This window comes from Podarcis pityusensis (assembly GCF_964106645.2).
Source record: "Podarcis pityusensis genome assembly, chromosome: 1".
Taxonomy (NCBI): Eukaryota; Metazoa; Chordata; class Lepidosauria; order Squamata; family Lacertidae; genus Podarcis; species Podarcis pityusensis.
In genome coordinates, this window is record NC_138028.1 from 111,951,919 (window position 1) to 111,965,867 (window position 13,949).

The window sequence follows — 13,949 nt, forward strand, 5'->3', positions numbered from 1 at the left end:
GCAAGTAAATCACATTGCACTCATTGAAGCTTACTTCTGAGTAGACATGTATGGGATTGCATTGTTAAGGAACAACGATATTGATATTTGTCATTTAATGGGACTGGTGTTAGCTTGTACTGGGCGGGAAACTTTTTTTTTTTTTTTAAGAGTTATACAGTGAAAGCAGACATTTACTATACCTTGTTCAGAGACTGAGTTTGATGTGCCCACATTCCATGGGCAGCTCTGAATGAAACAGAAGGCTTCAGGGGGAAATGACATTTGCCCTGCCTGGGCAGGGGGGCGGGTGGTAACCTAGAAACTGGTGCTACTAAATAAAGCAAAACTTTCTGATCTGCAAATGCAACCCTGTTCAAATCTGAGGAGCCCAGGATCTGATCTGTCTTCATGAAAAGCAGAGGTAGCACAGCCCAGGTGCAACTCAAACTCTATCTGAAGGTCAAATAGTTACGATGAATGCCTAATTTCTTTTATTTAAGCAGAAAAGATATCCAGACAGATTTACATATATAACAACATATCATTTATAAGTCAAAGCGATGAAGGCTTTCCTGACGTTAGCAATAAATGCAGAAAAATTGCTGGTTTCCCTCACTTTTTGCTGCAGTTCTTCTATACAGTCCAGAGGAGGAAAACAAGAAATCACTAGGAGAAAATAGGGAAAAACATAAGTTGTTGCATAAGTTGCTACTTTATCCAAACCATGAAGTTAGTGAATCTTAATATACTGGAGGTAACAATTCTTGCTGCAAAGATTAGGTGATTTTTTTAAAGCAGAATCTAAAGATTAGGTGATTTTTTTAAAGCAGAATCTAAATGCTAATGCCTTTTTACAGTGTGTGGAGAGAGAATGATGATCTGAGATTAGATTTATAGAAAACAGTTCCACTATGAAATGCAACAGTATCCATAAACTTTATACATACCTTCATAAGCTCCCTCTTCATTTATGGTAAGGGTAAGTATGTATGGTTTCTCAAGATCTTTGTGGTCAACACAACGGAATATAAACTGCAAATGACTTGCTAAAGGCAAAAACAATATTTCGTTAAGTGTGTCAGGTAACATCCATTGCCTGCGTTTCATGTCCCTGCAACATTTAACTAAGTCTTAAACTGCTGCTGTATTTTTACCAAGTTAAAGGATTCACATTACATAGAAACGTATCTGCTCAGTCTAGATAGCACCAGCCATCCTATTTTGTTCAAATTACGCTCTGAAGATTAGGGTGGCTGGATTCAGAGATCCACGGATGGAGTTCTGCTCATGGGATGCTCCTGTTCACAGAATGAGGAAATGCAAGTTTCATCAATTCCCCCCCCCCCACTCCAAGTGAGAGGGAGCCTCAAACCACATGAGAGTTGGTTGTGGAGGCTGCAGGGGAAACTAGTAAAAATCATTTCCAGCCCTTTCCATGAGCAGAGGCCTCATTAGATCATGTGCCCCTTCAGTGGATAGGATTCTTATTCAGATGACTGATATCACCCTAACTGATGACTTACTTCATTATCATCTATATAATGCCACCATCCTACCCGTTTTCTATATACCTAGCACAGTATATTGCTCAATCAAAAGTGCATTTGGAAGGGAAGAGAGAATGTGTACAATAACCCCAATTTTTGGCCTCTTCCTTATGGAAGTACGCAAGTAAAACAATCCAAGATTGTGATAATTGATTGGATAGCCCCCCCCCCCCCAAAGAAGCATGCATCATTTTGGTTTAGGTACTTAGGTACTTAGAAAACTGATAGCGTAATCATACATGATGTAATGCTAGGGTGTTCCATCTCGAAAAGTTGGTTTGTGAACAAAAAAGCAACCTGTTTGTTGCCATGATTGCAAAATCCTCTTTTCCCTGCTGCCCCTGTAAAATGAGATTACTGACAGCACTGAACAGTTGTGGCGGCTGCTTCTCACTCATCTATATAGGACCCAGAAAGGACCGGAACTATCAGCACCAATTATCCATTAGACAATGCACTTTCAGGACATGAGCATATGCTGGATGCAATGGCTTTCTCCTTTACAGCAGCCTTTTGTACAGGTGTTAGGGCACACTTGCATGGGAAACTGTTTCTATTCAAGTTCACACTTGTTGCACTTTTTATTGGGCAGTTAATGGATTAATTCTGCTACAGCAAAACAATACTAGTCACACCCTGAAATTATAGAAAGGAACACATCAGTCTTACCACCAGTTTTGCGTATTTCTAACCCAAGCCGCTCTTTAAATAGTTTTTCAGACTTATGAAGTCTTTCCATGAATTCTTCTGGGGGCTTGCTTTTAACTGAGATTTAAACAAAATAAGACGCAGTGTTTTTTTTTCATCCATGCCATTAACCTAAAGTTGTATTTTTAAAAAAACTATTTGATAAACCTATCAAATCTTGGCCTCTCTTGTTTGCTGCCTCGTCTGAATTCTACAAATGAGGAGTTAATATATGCTTTTTTAAAAAAAACACCATACTATTTAATGAGCCACCTGCCCCATCAAAATTTCATTTTCTTGATGTGGTGTGTTCCTACTCAACTGAATACTTTAATATGAATACATCTTTCCCACCAATGTTTTTTTTTTATATTAAGGTATTTTGATGGGTCATTTTGCTTCCCAAGTTAGAAAGCAAGCCTTACTATATAATCCTATGTATATTTACTCAAAAGTATGCCAAGGATTGCAGTCATAGTCCTTTCTATTGCCCTAAATGTAACACACTTATAAAGCTCCTAAAAGTGTCATATTATAATGCATTTATTCAGAAGTGACACTTGCATAAGCTGCCAGATTTTTATAAATCACAGGCAAATACATCATACATTTTAGTACACATTTCACTATGGGGAAATCATGTTCATGGAGTTAAACTAACGTGATGTGGCCCTTTGTCACACATTTCTCAAATAGTATGGCATTTTCCAATCTCTCCAGAACTAGAATTCTTTATCACCATTTTGATTGTGACTTACTTTTACTTTTTATGATCAATTCTTCTCTGAGTTCTTGAATAGTAGCCATCAAGTCTGCCTCTTCCTTTCTGCCATCCTTAAGGTCAGCAAGTACTTCGGATAATTTCTCTTGTTTTTCCTCAATGGATTTGTTCTTCTGACAGGCTTCTACATGCAACAGGGAGAACTTGGAAAACTATGCTCACTGCTCACCCCATATTCCTGATAATTTACAAACAAGTTGAAAAGCATTGCTACCAATATTAATAATTGGCATGCCCCACCTCTTATATCCTACCATTGTGAGAACTGTCCACTTACTCCTATAATCAGCTTCATGTTCATTAACAAGTTTCTAATCCAGACAAGGACCTGTCCTCTTATCCCATAAATGCAAAGTCTGCTGATTAATCTTTAGTAACAGAACAACAGTTTGACATTTTAGATTTTAGAAACAGAGGTAGCACATCCTATTTTGCCGCTTAAGGCAAAACGGGAAGTGGCACCCTGCCCTGCTGTCACACTGCATGCCCTGCTGTATTTGCCATGGCAGAGAAGCGACGGTGCTTTTTTCAGACAATATCTCACTGAGGTGCTGCTGGCAGTGCTTCTCTGCTGCTGACAGAGGGGCAAGGCAGGGTACCTGCAAGAGTGCCACCTGAGGCCGTGGGCTCACCCTGCTTAATGGCTGGGCCAGCTCTGGAAGCCAATATCTATAAGCTAACACAACAAAGCATTTCTCAACTCCCTTCTCACTATATTCAAACCTTGTTTTCAACCACCAAATTTTTCCCATATCCCCCACCTTCACTCGCTCTACTCAAACCTCAGCCATGGTTCAAAACTGCCACTCCCTGTCCCCCCTTAGTGTTGCTTTATCCCTGCTCTACTCAAACCTCTCCATCTTCCATTCCTTAGCTGCTTCTAATGTTGTTTGACTCCTAGTACTATGTGTTGTCTTCTACATTAAGTTCCAGATTCCATGTAGCCATTTGGAACAGGTATTTTATTAACAAGCAAGCACTCGGATATTTTCAACATCCATTAATTAACCGTCTCTAACTAAACAAGCTAAGTGACAGGCTCACTCTAAGATTTCTATACACCTTAAAGATACAGTAAGATATGTCTGCAAAAGTAAGAGGGCTACAGAATTGGAGGGAGGAAGAGGCATAGAAATGGGGGCAGTCTCAGTGCAAGCAAGAGTTGAGAAAAAGGAGGAAGGGAAAGGGAGGTGAAGATGAAAATGGGGGAGTGCAAAGGGAGTTCGCAAAAAAGGAGGGAGTGGGGAGCATGGCCATGATTGCGAAGTGAAAGCAGGAGTATGACAGTGACTTCAGAATAGGAGAGGCTATTTGCTTCATTATTGGGCAGAAGGTGAAAAGGGTGGCATCAAGTTAGTTTGTGTACAGGGTGGGGGTTGCAGAAAAGGGGAGACAAGAAGGTATGTACTCATGCAAAAATATTTCATGAACTCATACTCTACCATCTGTGTACTCATGAAATTTAGTGATCATCTTGTCCCCATCTATTAATCTGTTCGACCATTTATCTGTAATTAAAAACAAAACAAACAGTTATCTGCCAGCCCACTCCTGAAACATTTGTGCTGGTTTATAAACAATGTATACAAAACAGATTTAAATAACTTTTGCTGATAAGCTATGCTGAAAGTCTTGGCCCTCACAAAATTTTATTTATACCCAGATATGCCTTCCCAACCCAACATTGCTGAGAGACAAGTGCAGGAGATGGGATGACATGGGACCCAATTTGGCTTTTCTTTCTCTCCCACCAGCCTCCCTCCCAACAGCTTCTCAGCCATGGAAGGGGATTGCTACTAAGGTGTGTCCTGCATTCCACAAATGTTTTAAAGGAACACCACTTGCTCAGAATTGCAGTTTAGCATCCCTTGCAAATAGGAAACGGTTTCTGTGTAGAGCACCTTTGCCTCCGTGGCAGGAAGTGTCAATTAACAATAATTTAATAGCAATAACCCATATAAAATTGTACCTGAAAGCTTGCATAAAGACTCCATGCATAAATCACTCAGCCTCAGCGTCTGGTCAATCTTCTCATTGCTACAAGTGGTTTTGAACTTAGTCCATAATTCCTTCATGTGTTCTGCAAGTTTTGCCAGTTCATCATCACCTTTTTCCTGGGCCATGATTCTAAAAATAGATTACGGTATAATCACTCAGAAGTTTCTCCAGGTAGACAGACAGGCTTGCTGATTTCCTGGGCAAACGTAAAATAATTGCTTATTGAAAAATCCCACGTATCCAAGTCATTTAGATTTTAAAGGGCAAAAATCTAGGTATCAGAATAAGTGTTGGGCTGTTTACAACTGACTGCTATCATTAGCCATAAAAGCTCTCACAAGACCCTATGTAATTCTCAACATGACAGAACATATAAAATTACCGTATTTTTCGCTCTATAACACGCACCTGACCATAACACGCACGTAGTTTTTAGAGGAGGAAAACAAGAAAAAAATATTCTAAACGAAACAGTGGATGTATGATTTTTGTGGTTCACGCTGTGGCCACAGACGTGATCTGACGGTGAGTTTGGGGTAGCCCAATGCAAAAATCCTGAGGATCCATGTGGATCCATGCTTTGTAACCACGTTTTTGCGCCATTGCAGCCCCATGAAACAGTGGGTGCGTGTGTGTTTTTTGGTGCAGGCTGTAGCCATGGATATGCTATGTGATCTGATGGTGAACTTGGGGTGACCCAGTGCAAAAATCCTGAGGATCCACGTGGATCCGTGCTTTGTAACCACGTTTTAAGTGGGGAGGGAAGGAAAAGCATTCAAGGGACAAGGAGCACGCGTGGGGTGTGTGGAGAAGGATGCTGCTAATAATGCAGAAGAGGGGTTTAAGGGGAGAAGGAACACGTGTGGGGTGTGTGGAGAAGGATGCTGCTAATAATGCAGAAGAGGGGTTTAAGGGGAGAAGGAACACGTGTGGGGTGTGTGGAGAAGGATGCTGCTAATGATGCAGAAGAGGGATTTAAGGGGAGAAGGAACACGCATGGGATGTGTGGAGAAGGATGCGGCTAATAATGCAGGCGAGGGGTCTAAGGGGAAAAGGAACACGTGTGGGGTGTGTGGAGAAGGATGCTGCTAATAATGCAGGAGAGGGGTTTAAGGGGAGAAGGAACACGCATGGGGTGTGTGAAGAAGGATGCGGCTAATAATGCAGGAGAGGGGTCTAAGGAGAGAAGGAACACGCATGGGGTGTGTAGAGAAGGATGCTGCTAATAATGCAGGAGAGGGGTTTAAGGGGAGAAGGAACACGCATGGGGTGTGTAGAGAAGGATGCTGCTAATAATGCAGGAGAGGGGTTTAAGGGGAGAAGGAACACGCATGGGGTGTGTAGAGAAGGATGCTGCTAATGATGCAGGAGAGGGATTTAAGGGGAGAAGGAGCTCACGTGGGGTGTGTGGAAAAGGAGCTTTTTGGCAAGCTGAGCAGGGAGGGGGGAGGGAAAGAGCACTGTTGCTTTAAAGGAGCCAACCGGACAGCAGCCACTTACAGCAGTGTAAGCAGCTCCTTTCCTCTCCCGCTTTGCTCCTTCTCTCCCTCTTTGCTGCTTTACGCAGCTAATGGCGAACCCCCTGCAACCCAAGTCCTGCTCAACGGATCAGCTGAGATGCTGGGAGAATCGTAATTTCCCCCTCTCCCTCATAGCGTGCCCTCCTGTCCCCAGCAGCTTTTAAAACCTTTTTACTGGTTTTCACTGCGCTCGTGGCTCAGAGCCCTCCTGTGCCCTGCCGTCCCTCTGCAGCCTCATTGCTCCATTTAGAGAGCGCACGGACCTTTGCTAGCTGAGGCTGCAGCAGCTGTTGCTGGCTACGCGGCGCTTTTTCCGGCTCACTATGGCTCCCATCTGTCCCTCCTCCCGTGTAAGCAGCTGCTGCCCGCTTTGCTGCCATGGCTCTCCTTCCCTCCCTCCTCCTCGGCTCCTCCCCCTCCTCCTGGCTGTAAAGCAAGCAAAGCTAGAGCCGTGCAAAGCCCTGCAAGCGGCTCCCGCTTTGCTTGACTGACGGCAGCCATGGCTCCGGTTGAGTGCATTTGCTCCGTAACACGCACAGGCATTTTCCCTTACTTTCTAGGAGCAAAAAAGTGCGTGTTTTGGAGCGAAAATTACGGTAATCCTAACACACATATAACCCTTCAAAATGAATACGACTTAATACTTTAAATACGAAATAATGATGGAACCAAATAAATTTTTAGTGCAAGTGCATTTCATCAACTGCCAAGAAAGCCTTGCTCTTGTTAACTGCCTCTTAGTGATGGGTGAGACTGCAGGGCCTGATTTTCTGTTATAAGGTTTGGTATGAACAGGCAACCCTTTGCATAGACAAATCCCAAACCCAAAATATGTTACCAGTACAGAATTGCTGCAATATGCAGCCTCCTTTGCCAAAAGTTTCCAAACCATCTTTAAAAGTTACCTTACTTACAGTGCTAATAATTCAGCTTGGAAGGAGTCAGAGCATGATTTACTAGGTCAAGTTTCCCCAGGAATATGATCCTAACAGGCAAACTAGCTTGGCCACTGATGCTCCTTGCACTGCCATTGGCAATGTTTGGGAGCAGATGCTCTCTTCAACTACAGCTCACCTTCAAGGGAAGTGTAAATCCCTCCCCTCACACAAGACAAGCTGCACAACTCCATCCAGGTGTTGCCAGCTTTGCCATTTTAAAAAAGGGGTGTGGGGTCAAAGAAGCTTTCCAGGGGAAGAAATCCAGTAGCAAAATCAAACCATATGTAAGAAGAGCTGAAACTGTTCACCCTCAGCAACTAAGTGGCTGTTACAATTTTGAACAAGGATAGCTCAGTCGGTAGAGCATGAGATTCTGAATCTCAGGGCTGTGGGTTCAGGCCCCACGTTGGGCTAAAATATTCCAGCAGTACACGGGGTTGGACTAGATTACATTTGAGGTCCCTTTCAACCCTACAATTCTATGATTCTTTGAAATCCAGTTGGTGGAGTAAATAAAAAGCTTTCTGACCGGCCACTTGCTTTTTTTCTTTCTTTCAAGAATCTTCCTGAAAATGAGACCCTCACCATCATTAATGACGATGTCTCTCTAATAAGTTTTTAATCATTGGAGTCCCTTCCAAATCTACAACTCTATGATTCTAAGCACGGATCGTAAGGGGCTCCCCAACCCCCTAAGTATGGAGGTAGACTATTTAACAGGAAAAAAATCAGGAGCATTCTCTTTTTTTAAAAAAAATGTTTCTACTTTGCCTGGCAAGAACTGAATTCTGTGTGTGTGTGTGTGTGTGTGCATAAGTGTGTGTGCGCGCACACCCACCCACCCCATATATATACACCACTCACGAACACATATATACTATACATAGCCACACACTATATATACACATACACTACATAATATACATACACAGATATACTATATTGTATAGATCCACACACTATATATATATACACACACACACACACACCATATATACATACACTACATATACGTACACACATATACAGACACACATACACAAACACATAATATCCACTCACTATCTATACACACCATTATGTGTGTGTGTGTGTGTGTGTACACACACATACGCATGTACACACACACACACACACACACACACACTCTACATATTTATATAACGATAGAGAGAACACCAGCAGACACTTCCCCCCCTCCTCCGTCAGACGAGTCCCCTCCCTCCCCCCCTCCCATACCAAGGGACGCGGCAGCTGCAAACCCGAGCCTGTCTCTCGGCAGCGAACAAGGGTCCGTGTCCAGGTCGCCTTGTTCTCGGAGCGGGGCTGCGACTCAACTCACGCCCCGCGAGCGGCCGCCCGACTCGCTCAGCTCTGCCGCCACTTTGTTCAAATCACGCGTCGCCTTCGCGCCCGCCTCCAACGGCCAACGGCCGCTTTCCTCCTTCGCGCTCAGCGTGCGCCGCACAACGGACCCAGCGATTGGTCCGCGTGCATTGAAGTCACCGGCGACGTCAGGTTCTCTCTTCGCTATTGGCCAAAGAGATGACGGGTGACGATCTGCATGATGGGAATTGTAGTTCGTGTTTCTCTCAACGACAAGAGCGGGTTAAAGCGCCCAACACGTCCCCTAATACTCTGACTGGTCTCATATCCCGCAGGGGGTGCTACCTTGTCACCGAATCAGAGAGTTGGAAGGGATTCCCAAAGGTCATCTAGTCCAATCTCCTGCAATGCAGGAAAATCTCAACTAAAGCATTCAGGACAGATGCCACCCAACTATGCCAAGCTCCAGACTAGTTGTTTATATATTGTGTAGTATTGTGTGTTAATATTGTAAACTGTAAATTGGGAAGAGTGGAGGTATAGAAATGTAATAGGTAATAAAAATAACAGTAATAAAATTATAGGCTAGTGCTATCTACTACTACTACTATTTATTGAATTTATATACCGCTCTATACCCAGGGGTCTCAGGGCAGTTCACAGAATAAATCAAGATATAAAACCACAAAATACCTAACAAAAATAAAAACAACAACCCAATAGCCTGGTAGTGGCTCTCCAAGGATGCTACCTGACTTGACTGACACTGAAACACACAAACACACCGGCGTAGCGTGGGTTGTCAGCACCCAGGGCAAGGCAAGTAATTTGCGCCCCCTAACCCGGGGCAAGGCAAGTAATTTGCACCCCCTAACCCAGGGCAAAGCAAGTAATTTGCGCCCCCTAACCTGCCGCCGCTGCCAGCTTCTTGCTGCTGCCTGGTCTGGTCTGGTGTGGTTCTCTCCCGCGCTCAGCTCTGCGCTGGGCGGCCGCTGCACTGTCCCTCCCCCAGATAGTCCCTCGCTCTCTCTCCGCACTGCACGCCTGGCACCCACCCCCTCCACAGTGGGCGGCGACCCAGCGGCTCGGATCGGATTCGCACAGCCAGCACTGCAGTGAGAGAGAGTGAGTGAGCCAGGTAGGGGCAGAGAGCTGCGACTGCGAGCGCCCCCCCCAGATGTTGCGCCCGGTGCGGCCGCCCCCCCTGCACCCCCCACGCTACGCCACTGCAAACACACCTTTTAACTGGAGATCCCAGGGACTGAACCTCTATTTAAAGCTCTTGTGTCATGGTAACAGTCATGGCAAAGAATCCTGAATCTTGTAAGTGCACTGGAGTCCGGAGCCCTACCTAGGGATAGGGGAAATATAGGGTGGCATCTAAGATGTGCCCCTGCTGCATCAGGCCAAAGGCCCTTCTCATCCAGCATTCTGTTCTCACAGAGGTCAACCAGATGCGTGTGGGAAAACCACAAGCAGGATTTGAGCACGAGCCCACTCCCCTCCCTGTGGTTTCAGGAGCATACTGCCTTCAACAGCGGAAGCAGAACTTAACCATTGTGGTTAGTAGCCATTGATAGCCTTATTCTCCATGAATATATCTAATGCTCTTAAAACCATCCGAATTGGCGGCCCTCACTTATCTTCGGGAAGCAGATTCTATGGTTTAACTATACAAAGTGTGATTAAATACTTTATCTATCTCGGATCTTGCAACATAGGTGTCCTCAAGCTTTGTACTATGAAAAGGAGAGGGGGTGAAACTCTCTCTGTCCGTTATCTCCACACCAGGAATAATTTTCTGTACCTCTTATCATGTCTCCTCTTACCCTTTCTCTAAACAAAAAAGCCCTAAATGTTACTTAAAATCTGCTCCACCCCTTGGTCAGTTGGGTTTCCCTTTTCTGAACCTTTGCAACTGGTATGGGCAACCATGGTTTTTGTTTTTTGTTTGCAGAGAATTTTACATATAAAAAACAAACATTGAAATATACACGGAGTCAAGATTTCATGCTCTTTATTCAGCTCATAGTGGTGAGGAGGAATGGCGTTCCCCCAGAATGTCTGCCTGATATACATTATTTACACAATGGGCCCCACGTGATTGGCTAATTCCGGCATTCTCCTGCAGGCCAATCAGGTTGCGGATTCCCTTCCACCTGGAACTAGATTGAGTGGCTCCTGTGGACCAATCAGACTGCTGCATTCTGAATCCTATTGTTCTAGGACCAATCAGAGTGCTGCCTTTTGGATCCTATTCAACTCAGTACATAACAAACGTGCAATGGAGATAACACAAGGACTGTACAGATGCTGTTTCAGTGAAGACTGATCACATATACATGAGGTTGTGGTCACTGCATGAAGCATCCTGTTAGCTGTGGCTGCAGACCAATCTTGCAGGGAGTTGAATCCCAACACAGCACTGAGCAAAATGTTATAGTAAAAGGGCCAAGAGAGAGGATTTCTAGGGCATTTACAGCACAATTTTTATAAATCTGAACTCCAAGGGTTTTTTGTTAGCTGTAAAAGATGCAACTGAGATCAAAATAAAGCAATGCAAACCTTAGTTATGTTGGTTCAAGGAATTGTTGGAGAATTCCAGGATGCCATGATCCAAGTTTGGGGCAAGTACTCTTTGGTGAAAGAACCCCAGTAGAGATTTAAAATCACAGAATATGCAGAAAAGCAAAGGGTGGAAATATAGGCTGTCATACATTTAAAAATATGCCCTTCCAAGTTCCTTCCCAAGTTCCTCCCCTAGTGTAGAAAATGACCACATGTTTGGTGAGTTAAAAAAGGTTTACTTGCAAACTCACCAAAGGTCAAATTCATGTGCTTTCCTGGAGAGTTCGGGACAGTAAAACTTGGCTTAGTTACAGTGGTGAAAGTTCCTAAATTATTGGTTTAGGAACTCAAGAGCAGCTTGTTAGAGCCATGCGGTCTGAGCTGCAGCAACCAGCTGAGCCCTCCTCACACCTTGAACTTCTCTGGTAGACTGAAGAGGAATAAGGGCTTGATTACCTAGTCCAGGCTTCCTCAACCTCGGCCCTCCAGATGTTTTTTGCCTACAACTCCCATGATCCCTAGCTAGCAGGACAAGTGGTCAGGGATGATGGGAATTGTAGTCTCAAAACACGGAGGGCCGAGGTTGAGGAAGCCTGACCTAGTCCATCCCAAAGTGAGCTAAGCCTGGCACTACAGCTCACTCTATGCCTTAATCCCTTAGACTTAAGCATGTTGGTTATATGAGGCTTGTTATCCCATAGGTTATTTGTAAAAATCTTGAGGAATCTCCACTGGGGAAGAACAGTTGGTTCAGGAAGAATTGCCTTTGATACTATGTTTGAGTTTGCAGAACCCGAAAATATATCATGTTACAAGACAGTTGGTAGATGGCATATATTTTTGAAGCTGCTTTAGCAGCATATGGAGTACATAGTTAATGAGCCCATAAAACCTATTTCACAATTATATATAGTATTTGTAAGGTGGTAATCCCCAATATAATAAAATGTTTTTCTAAGCTTTCTATTAAATATTCAGCACAGAAAGGAAATAGGGATGCACTTCTGGTTGTACAAAACTCGACACACTAGGGTATTTTCTCCCTGCCTTGTCAACATGTTGTTCTGAAATCCTGTTTTTGCAGACAGAGAGAAAATCTTTTTAAAACCATCTGTCCACAGAATGTCTAACAATAAATAAATTAGGTTAGCATTGATTTTCACTTCCCTTTCATTAAATTTAATGCAAGCGTAGATATTTCTTTTCCATTTCACAACCTCTATATATGTCATTAAGGCTGCAAGGACTCACTCCCCTAGGCTGGAAGTGCCAACAAAATGGAGTTTACTTCTGAGTAGGAGTTCACTGTGAGATGGCTATTTTGCACCTCTCATAAATTCTGGGCCAGAATGGGATAAAGAGCAAAGAATCAGACTGCTAGCTGAACTGCTATAATAAAACAGCTTTTATAATAATAGACTGTGTGCTCTGCAACTGGTTCTTCTTCAGTACTTGTAGGCTGAATATTTCTTTCATGTCACCTGCCTTGAGTTTGGGAACACATCATCCTCTTGCTTTTTAAATTGCCGTTTGTTGTTTCCTAATGAGTGCTGTGTGCAGCAGGATGAGCTGAATCCATTCATTTACCTGTTGCAAAAATAGTTCTGTGCAGCATGCGTTGATCTTTGGCATCACTCTCCAAAGAGCTTTTGTGTTTCCCTGGACTTTTTAGATCCAGTGAATTATATTGCATTCTTCTATTTTTACCTGTTGTCTAGCAAGCTGCCAGCGTGTCTTATACCAGTTCCCCGTCTGTGCAGGTGCTGATTAGAGACTTCATTTGAAATGCAGCAATGGCTTCCTCCCAGCTTTATTATTTTCCCATTGACGAAAATGTATCTACAGAACACAAAAAGGAGCCAGCACTCACCTGACAGAGTTTGTTAGCAATTCTCAGTTCTTTTATTAGGATTGCTCATCTCCAATTTAAAAAAAAAACACACCTGTTTTATGTAACAATGACAGAGTTTTATTTCTTTGCTCCTTGGAGAAGGATGAAAAAATTTGCAGATTTTTCCAAATCTGCTCATAAAGGACGGAGTACAGAAAGCTCTGCCTCAGTGGGGAAATCCTGTTAAGTCTTTAGCACAGTCTCACCTGATAAATGCAACCATGATGATGATGCAAGGTACAACTGATAATAGATGCTTTTCCAAGCAGCTCAACAAGACCCCATAACAAACAGTAAGGTTGTCACAAACAGGCAGGACAATGGGGAGGAGAAAGAGGATCTTGGCGGGGGTGTAGCTGCAACTGGGACCCACTGGGGCAAGCCGGGGAGAGGGTGGTTTTGTGGGAAGTGCTCACAGGATGACAGGGGACAGCGAGGGGATGTGGTTCAGTGTGCAGGGACCAGAGCAGCACGACCCATCATCAGAGCCAAAGGGGTCTCCACGAACAAGGCGGGCTCTGAGGTGTAGGGAACAGTGGGAAGTATGTTCTGGGAGGCTGAGGCAGGCAAAGGCCCACAGCCTGCCAAGTGGGGCTCCTTAGCTCTGAGAGAATTCCTCAGCTGGATTCAACTCAGGACAGGTGAGGGTCACATGCCTCATCAAGCCCAGGTGCTACAATCAAGACTCAAAAGCGAAAAGGGGAGTAGAGC

General features: G+C 43.9%; 1 protein-coding gene across 2 annotated transcripts; it reads right to left on the reverse strand.

Annotated features, from left to right (window-relative positions):
* Positions 1–450: 450 nt before the first annotated feature.
* SPC25 (SPC25 component of NDC80 kinetochore complex) lies at positions 451–8,898 on the reverse strand. 2 transcript variants are annotated; one of them, XM_080973097.1, is made up of 7 exons: positions 8,693–8,898; positions 4,967–5,191; positions 4,440–4,505; positions 2,975–3,121; positions 2,199–2,294; positions 930–1,028; positions 451–648 (listed from the first exon to the last, which is right to left on the reverse strand). In XM_080973097.1, exons 2-7 carry the CDS (start codon positions 5,118–5,120, stop codon positions 524–526), a joined length of 687 nt encoding a protein of 228 aa, XP_080829223.1. In that variant the 5' UTR covers positions 5,121–5,191; positions 8,693–8,898; the 3' UTR covers positions 451–523. The 2 variants fall into 2 exon arrangements, with proteins under 2 accessions (XP_080829223.1, XP_080829222.1); XM_080973096.1 differs by having other exon boundaries at positions 4,967–5,124; positions 8,693–8,897.
* Positions 8,899–13,949: the final 5,051 nt, after the last annotated feature.

Bases quoted from the DNA above. Each gene is read 5' to 3' on its own strand.
- SPC25 (XM_080973097.1), bottom strand. From the start codon at position 5,120: ATGGCCCAGGAAAAAGGTGATGATGAACTGGCAAAACTTGCAGAACAC. The intron at 3,122-4,439 runs GTAGAGTATGAG...TGTTGCATGTAG, and splicing joins ATTTCATGAGTACACAGATG to AAGCCTGTCAGAAGAACAAA. The intron at 1,029-2,198 runs GTAAGACTGATG...TTTTGCCTTTAG, and splicing joins AGAAATACGCAAAACTGGTG to CAAGTCATTTGCAGTTTATA.